Consider the following 9,078-nt stretch of genomic DNA (forward strand, 5'->3'; position numbering starts at 1 on the left):
ACTCACCTGCCCCTGGTACCAAATCAGATTTACAGCTAAACTATAGAGCAATCAACCTGAATAATCAACTGAAGGCTAGCTGAAGTGAAATACTATAACAAGATTTACAGAAGAAGCCACATAGAAGCTGGTAAATGTGGAGACAGGGCTGGCCCTTGCACCTGCATGCAGTAGCTGAGAACCTGAAGGGATACCTTGGGTATAAATCCTCCTCCCAGGGGTGCAGGTTCTCAACTTCATCCAGGGATCCCAAACCCAGAGCAACAGAGACAGGAAGAGGAGCCTGCATAGCATCTGGTGGTGAAAATCTGGGGGTTCAGTCCACCTGGGAGAGGAGAGTCTGCTAGAAACCCAGGTGCCCCTTCCCAGGGTTGAGCACTCCTATTGTTACTGCACAAGCCTGGGGAGTGCACTGCCAAGTCATCCAACTACGGGCAACACCATTCTGTTGGGCGTGCATTCTGCAAAGGGTTTCTGCTGGCCTCACCCAGCAGAAACCTGGGCCCTTTCTTTTTTCTGCAGAAGCTCTTGGTGGAGACTCAGTGAACCACCACTTTAGAAAGGGGAACATTCTTCCTCCGCATCTCTAGCACACAGCCGATGACGTGCCACCTGCCCCTATTTGTTGAATAACCTGCCCTACCTTGCCAGTCTGTGGTCCTGCTCTGCTGAGTTCAGTCTCGTGGGGTGATTAGAGTACCATTTGGAGTGGGACTTTGGGAGCATCTCCCGGGGAGGTTTTTGTCTCAAAATCAGGCAGGTAGGTGCCAGACTATGTGACTACATTGCAGTAGGGACACTCCTATCTCCTCTGTGAGCTCAACCTGTGGATCCTGCGAAGGGGAGGAAGTACCCTTCCCCATTCTACAGGATTGCTAAAAACACCCCTAACAGGAGTCTTTAGATCTGCCCTCCCAAGTCCCAATGGTCTTGCCCAGTTGAGCTCAGTTTCATGGTGGAGAGGGTGTGCTGCTCAGAGCTGGGACATTTGGAGTGTGTCTCCTTCAGAGGCTGTTGTCTGGGACCAGGACAAAGTACTTGGTTCCCTCCTGTGGGCTTGGCCAGGACCACCCCCAAAAGGAGACTCTTTTGGCCTGGCCTCCTGAGCCCTGGTGGTTCCACCTTGTTCAGCTTACTCCTGCAGAGGGGCTGGCTGGCTGCACCCAACCTGAACCTGTGGCACAGTCCTGTGGGAGACTGAGGTGGAGACCGACAAAAACTGAGTAGTTTGGCTGTGGAGCAGGGGTCACTTTCCCCTCATTGAATGCCTGACCATGTAGTCCTGACCCACTAGCTCTGTCCTCCCAACCCCAGTCACCCAGCCCAACTGAGCTCATGACATGTGGAAGGGTCTGTGTGTCACGGCCAGCCTGGGTCCACTCGACAGTGTATTGGAAGGCTCTGGAGGAAGAACAGGCAATCTGTGGGAGAGGTGGAGTAGCTGGTGGGTGGAGGCAGACTTCAGGGAGCCTTGGACGTTTTATAGATCTGTGCTGGAGGAAGCCAATCCTTGTACAAAGATTGGCCCCTCCCATGCACATGAGGTCCAGTAGACACAGCCACAGTGAATAGTATGGTAGCTCCAGATAAATAACCCAAAGCCAGTTACACATGTCTGACATCAATCTGTACCTGAACCCTGCACATGTGGACCCAAAACAAACACAACCAGTGGAGGGCTTCAGGCCACACCAGAGCTCAACCCAACTAGCCACAAAAGTGGCACACCCAAAGGAGGATCAGGCAGCCACCAGACCCTGCTGGGAACAACCCACCTTGGGGGACAGCCCCTGCATAGTGACTCAAACACAGTGATCAAGATTTAGCCTTATAGCCAGCCACGATGAAGGTTTAACTCCACCCATTAATGGGCCAACAGCATTCAGGGCACAATTACAACAGGAGGATGTACATAACCCAGAAGAAATATCCCTGGAGCACCAAACTCAGGTGATCTATAAAATTGTGCAGCTGAGCCTAACGAGATACATACATCATAAAGCCATCATAACAAGTTTTTGAGTCTTAGCAGATCTACCTAATACACAGAGACAAAGTGGGGAGAGAAATAAGTATGTGCCAAATAAAGGAACAACAGAAATCCCTAGGAAAAGAATTAAATGAAATGGAAGCCACTAAGATACCAGGTGCAGAGTTTAAATCAATGGTTATAAGGATTCTCAGGGGCCTTGGGGGAAGACTGGATGGTCTCAGTGAGAAATTAAACAGAGCCTTTTGCATTTTGGCTACCAACATGCCATCCAGACTGAGGAAAATCCAGAAACTTAGGGGCCACGTGAGCCACAGCCATGGCCGCATTGGCAAGCACAGGAAGACCTGGGAGGCTGAGGTAATGCTGGTGGCTTGCATCATCATAGGATCAACTTCAACAACTATCACCCAGGTTACTTTGGGAGAGTTGGTATGAGGCACTACCACATAAAGAGGAACCAGAGCTTCTGCCCCACTGTCAACCTGGATAAACTGTGGACCTTGGTCAGTGAGCAGACACGGGTCAACACTGCCAAAAGCAAGACCAGAGCCACTCCCATCATTGATGTGGTGCGATTGGGCTACTACAAAGTTCTGGGGAAGGGAAAGTTCCCAAAACAACCTATCATTGTGAAGGCCAAATTCTTCAGCAGAAGAGCTGAGAAGATTAAGAGTTTTGATGGGGCATGTGTGCTGGTAGCTTGAAGCCACACAGAGGGGAATTCATAAATGCTCATAAGTGCTTTTATCTTCTGGTCTGAATGTAGGTTCTTTGGCACCTCTACCTGTGTATTAGAAACCTGCAGGTTCTAGGACTTAAGGGTATGAGGACCTGAACTCCTCTGCCAGCTCCCCTGAGAAAGAAAGTGTGCAAGAGTTAGCACCAACACTTACAGGCCTTGGTCGGTCACCTGACTTCAACTTCTCCTTTATAAAGTGAAAATGATAGCTGTTGGTGGTGTGTGTGTATAGATAAATACAAAATAGTTGAAAGCCCCCCCCCCAAAAAAAAAGGAAAAGAAAGAAAGAAATTAAGGAGATAATAAGCATTAAAAAAGACATTGAGCCCTAAAAAATAATCAGAAATGCAGAATACAATATCTGATATAAAGAATACACTAGAGCCCTAGCTGGTGTAGCTCAGTGGATTGAGCGTGGGCTGCGAACCAAGGTGTTGCAGGTTCAATTCCCAGTCAGGGTACATGCCTGGGTTGCAGGCCATGACCCCCAGCAACCACACATTGATGTTTCTCTCTCTCTCTCTTCCTCCCTTCCCTGTCTAAAAAAATAAATAGATAAAATCTTAAAAGAAATACACTAGAAAGAATCAAAGCACGTTAGATGAAGCGGAGGTTCAAATCAGCAACTTAGAGGACAAGGTAATAGTAAGGACCCAAGCAGAGCATCAGAAAAGATAATTTTCTAAAATGAGGAAAGTCTAAGGGACCTCTGGGAGAATATCAAGCATAACAACTGCATTGTAGTGGTATCAGACGGAGAAGAGAGTGAGTAAGGGGTAGAGAAACTGAAGAAATAATGGCAGAAAGCTCCCTAACCTGGTGAAGTAAAAGTACACAAGTTCAGGAAGCACAGAAGTCCCAATCAAGATGAAACCAAAAAGACCCACACCCAGATACATCATAATTAAAATGACAAAGCTTAAAGACAAAGAATCTAAAAAGCAGCAAGAGAAAGACAGTTACTTACAAGGGAGTTTCCATAAAACTGTCAGCTAATTTCTCAACACAAACTTTTCAGGCCAGAAGGGATTGGCATAAAATACTCCAAAGTGATGAAAAGCAAGGACCTACAACCAAGGCTACTTACTCTTTGCAGCAAAATTGAAGGTGAAATAAAGAGCTTCCAAAACCAAAAAAGCTACAGGAATTTATTACCTACAAACCAGTATTGCAAGAAATAGTAAAGAAAAAAAGAAAGAAAGAAAAGAAGAAATGGTAAAGGGCCTGCTTTAAGAGGAGAAATATATGGAGGAACATGGATATAAATATAAAATGGCAATAAGTGAGTACCTGTTAATAACAACTTTATGTAAATGGATTAAATATTCCAATCAAAAGATGGAGGGTAGCTGAATGGATAAGAAAACATGACCCTGCCCTGGCCCAGTAGCTCAATTGGTTAGAGCATCAACCCAATATGCCAAGGTTGTGGGTTCAATTCCTAGTCAGGGCACATACAAAAAATAATAAATGAATAAATATATATAAACAAGTGGAACAAATTGATGTTTTTCTCTTTCTCTCAAAATCAATAACAAAACATGATATTTTATATATACATATATATTACATATACATTACATATGTGTGTGTGTGTATATATATCCTAAAAGAGACCCACCTCAGAACAAAACATACACATAGACTGAAAGTGAAGGGATGAAAAAAATATTGCATGCAAATGGAAACAATAAAAAGTTGGGGTAGCAATACTTATATCAGACAAAATGGACTTCAAAACAAAGGCCATAACAAGAAGCAAAGAAATCACTGCAGAATACTAAAGGGATTGCTCCAACAATAGGATATAACCCTTGTAAACATACATGCACTCAATATAGGAGCACCTAAATATATAAAGAAAACCTTTGTGGACATTAAGGGAGAGATCAACAGCAAAACAGTTATTGTAGGGTTTTTTAACACTCCACTGACATCAATGGATCCAGACAAAAAATGAACAAGGCAATAATGACCTTAAACAACACACAGGATCAGGTGGACTTAACTGATATTTATAGAACATCACATCCCAAAGCAGCACAATATATATTCTTCTCAAGTGCACATGAAACATTTTCAGATAGACCACATGTTAGGACACAAAATAAGTCTTAATAAAATTAAGAAGATTGAAACCATATGAAGAAGCATCTTTTCTGACCACGAAGTTATTAAACTAGAAATCAATTACAATAAAAAACAAACCCTGAAAAACATTCAAACATATCGAGGCTAAATAACATGTTATTAAGCAATGGGTGGGTTAACAATGAGATCAAGGAAGAAATCAAAATTTACTTGGAAACAAATGAAAATGAGCACACAATAACCCAAAATCTATGGGACACAGCAAAAGTAGTCCTGAGAAGGAAGTTTGTAGCATTACAAGCCTACCTCAAGAAGCAAGACAAATTTCAAATAAATGATCTAACCCTATACCTAAAAGAACTAGAAAAATAACAATCAACACCCACAGTAAGTAGTAGGAAGGAAATAATAATTAGAATGGAAATAAATGACATAGAGACTTAAAAAAATACAAAAGATCAATGAAACCAAGAGCTGGTTCTTTGAGAAGATAAACAAGATTGACAAACCTTTAACCAGACTCCTCAAAAAAAAACAAACACAACAGAAAGAGAGTGAAAGAGAGAGAGAGAACCCAAGTAAGTAAAATCGAAAGTGAAAGAGAAGTAACAACTGACACCACATAAACACAAAGGATTGTAAGAAAGTACTGTGAACAGCTATACCAACGAATTGGACAAACTAGGTGAAATAAATTCCTAGAAACATACGATCTGCCAAAACTGAATCAGGAAGAATCAGAAAACCTAAATAGACCAATTATGACTAAAGAAATCAAAGCCCCTACCTGGTGTAGCTCAGTGGATTAAACGCAGGCCTGTGAAGCAAAGGGTCACTGGTTCGATTCCCTGTCAGGGCAAATGCCTGGGTTGCAGGCCAGGTCCCTTGGCGGGGGGGAGGGGCATGCAAGAGACAACCACACATTGATGTTTCTCTCCCTCTCTTCCTCCTTTACCTTCTCTCTAAAAATAAGTAAGTTAATAAAAAAAGAAATCAAAGCAGTTAAAAAAACAAAACTCTTGCAACAAACGAAGTCCTAGACCAGATGATTCAGTAGTGAATTCTATCAAACATTCAAAAAACAACAAACACCTCTTCTAAAACTATTCTAAAAAATTCAAGAGGAGGGAAGACTTCCAAGCTTCTTTCTTTCTTTTTTTTAACAAGGCCAACATTATTCTAATTCCAAAACAGATAAACACACATTACAAAGAAAGAAAATTGTAGACCAGTATCCCTGCTTATCTATCTGTCCCAGTTTCCCTATTCTGTTTTTTTCTGGCTTACTAGCCTGTTACAATATGAAAGGCCAGGGGGCTTAAACTGCATGACTAGTGACATTCTAGGGATGCAAAGTTTATCCTGGGGACAAGGTCCCACATTAGGATACTTGTTTTCCCAGTTTTGCCTGTTGCTAGGCACCTGGAGCTTTCCACCCTGGTGACCAATTCCTGGTCTATCATTCCTACTCTGCTCATGTCTGTCTAATTCCTACTCTGTCACTATGAAAGCTCACCATCCAGGAAGGGGAGACAGACCAAGGCCCATACACCCCATATAAATGGTAAGAAGTGGTCAGGAAACTTGGTCAGGAAGGGCTGTGCAAGCACACAAGAGGGGACCTAGGAAGGCCTCATTAGGGTGACACCATAGTTCTGTCTGAAGCCAAAGCAGATGCACTCACCCACTATCCTGAACCCTCAAACTACTTTATCAATACCCACTTACTACCCTTTCAGATATGGTCCCCAGACCAGCCGCATCAGCATCGCCTGGGGACTAATTAGAGAGATGGCTTCCTGGCCTCACCCCATACAGACCTGTCCAATCAGAAACTTTGTGGGTCAAGGCCTGCATTCTGAGTTTTTAACAAGCCTTTCAGGTGATTTTTGACAAATATTAGTTTGGAAACCACTTATCAGCTGTGGCTGGTATGGTTCAGTGGATTGAACACCAGCCTATGAACTGCAAGTTCCCCAGTTCTGAAACCAGAAAAGCTGGTGTTCGTGCTGTCTGTCACTACCAGAACCAATAAACAGAGACAGAGGGTTGAATCTTTAATGGGCATTTTATTCAGATGGCCATCAATCTGAGAAGATGGTGGGTTATGTTCCCTAATAGGTCATCTTACATTCCATTTCAAACCGACCTTTTTTATAGGGAGAAGTGTAGGTAAGGGGTTTGGAATTCAGGGAGAAGGTTAATCAGATAAAAAGCTACAGAATTCTTTCATCTGTTGACACGTGATTCTTTATCTGTGTACTGGGCTGTGGTATTTATCTGTGTTCTACGTGGTAGATGTCTCATACAATGACTCAGATACCATCTTGACTGCTTGCAGCCCTCCTGGAGCACAAGGTAGAACTGCTTGTGGTCTCCTGGAGTCAGGGTGGGTCACACCTTCAGTTCCTGAAACAATAGTGTTTTATATATATTAACTACTAAGCTTATTGACTATTACCTAAAACAAAAATTTTTCAACTTTTGTGTCCCCCATCAGTTCCATTCCTGGTCAGGGCACAGGGCTGGGTTGCAGGCCAAGTCCTCAGGTGGGGGTATGCAACCAATCAATGTTTCTCCCACACATAGATGCTTCTCTCTTTCTCTTCCAAGAAAACCACTGACCCACATGTCAAAATATTAAATGAGTGGAGATGCTTGAAATAAGTACCCTAGGGCAGGTATAAGAAGTATTTAAGGTGTGATAGGTAGTCCTTGGCAATGGAGAGAAATCTCCACAGTCACTGCCCACAGTCACCTCCAGGCACTGAGGCACTGAGGAAACCTAGCTTCAGTGTTGTGAGATTCAGAACTGTGAACAAAAAGGGGCCACATACTAAACCTGACAAGCTCAGAGAGGCCCACATGGCCACCTTACAAACTCAGAGACCAAAGTAACCACACAGCATGATCTGAAATGAAAATTTTTAACTAAAAGCAGTTAATGGTGGGTAGTCATGTCCTAGGCTAGAATCTTCCTTGACAAAAGTCAATCTTTACCTTAATTTTGAGTCTGTCTATTGTCTCTTTGCATCTGTGATAACATACGCTTTGGAATGTCAAAGTATAACAGAATGTCGGGCTATGCAGTTCTGAAACAGTTTGGGGGCTCTCTTGCCCATCACTGAAAACGTAACTCCTGATGCCTGAGTTAGGTGAAAAGGAAAGGCATTGTTTATTTAAAAGTTATACAGATTTCACCCTGGCTGGTGTGGCTCAGTGTATTGAGCACCGGCCTATGAACTGAAGGATCATCAGTTCGATTCCCAGTCAGGCACATGCTTGGGTTGCAAGCCTGGACCCCAGTAGGGGGCGTGTGAGAGGCAACCACACACTGGTGTTTCTCTTCTTCTCTTTCTTCCTCCCCTCCCCTCTCTAAAAATAAATAAATTTAAAAAAAGTTATACAGATTTAGGATAATGGCAGAATTCTGCCAATAAGTCCCATTCCTTTTAAAATACCCACAAACACACACACACATACACACACACACTCCTGCCTCCCTTTTGTAAAATCAGGCCAGTTTTCAAAATATGCCAGTCAGAGGTACTGTCTTTCAGGAAAAGAACAAAATAAAACAGAAGTCCACAGCTCAGCATTCCTCCAGTCTCAGTTCAGCATTCCTGGCTTCTCCCAGTAATCCACGCTTGGCTAGGCAAGTCCCTCAATCCCCATGCCATACAATCAGCCATGTCACCATGTTCTCCAGCTCTTAATCCAAAACTGTGTGGCACCTCCTCCTGAGAATTTTTATTTAGGTATTTCTTACGTTGACAGAATTTTCAAGAGACAAATAAATATGTATTAAAGATTTATTTAACTCATGAATGAAGAAACTGGTGAGATTTTACAACACATTCCAAAGGGGATCCAAGGAACAGACACATTTATAGATCAGGGATATTGAAATGAATAGGCAAATGGAGGCAAAACTGGCTTTTCACAGGGAGAGGGGTGTATCTTCCTGGGACAATTCATTTGCGTGTCATTAGACAAGAATGATTTCCATTGCATTCCGTTATACACCATTTACAGAGGTGTAATTCCCAAGAACCACAATCAGATTGCAGAAGGTTGTGCTATAGACAATGCATAGTTTTTATTTAAACACAAAATTTCCCCTAGTGAATAATATTATAAACTGAACGTTTCCTCTTAAAGTCCATATGTTGAAACTAACCTTTAAGTGATGATATTTAGAGGTGGGGGAGCTTTGGGAAATAATTAAGTTTAGAGGAGGTCATGAGGGTAGGGC

At 42.8% G+C, this 9,078-nt stretch overlaps 1 protein-coding gene across 1 annotated transcript; it reads left to right on the forward strand.

The window, feature by feature from the left end:
* Window positions 1-2,239: 2,239 nt before the first annotated feature.
* On the forward strand, window positions 2,240-2,988 carry LOC114504583 (60S ribosomal protein L27a-like). Its single transcript, XM_036021386.1, is given in 2 exon segments — window positions 2,240-2,336; window positions 2,339-2,988. Coding segments are annotated over 2 exon segments (441 nt in total). The 5' UTR covers window positions 2,240-2,254; the 3' UTR covers window positions 2,698-2,988.
* Window positions 2,989-9,078: the final 6,090 nt, after the last annotated feature.

The sequence above is a fragment of the Phyllostomus discolor genome, chromosome 3 (genome assembly GCF_004126475.2).
Source record: "Phyllostomus discolor isolate MPI-MPIP mPhyDis1 chromosome 3, mPhyDis1.pri.v3, whole genome shotgun sequence".
NCBI lineage: Eukaryota > Metazoa > Chordata > Mammalia > Chiroptera > Phyllostomidae > Phyllostomus > Phyllostomus discolor.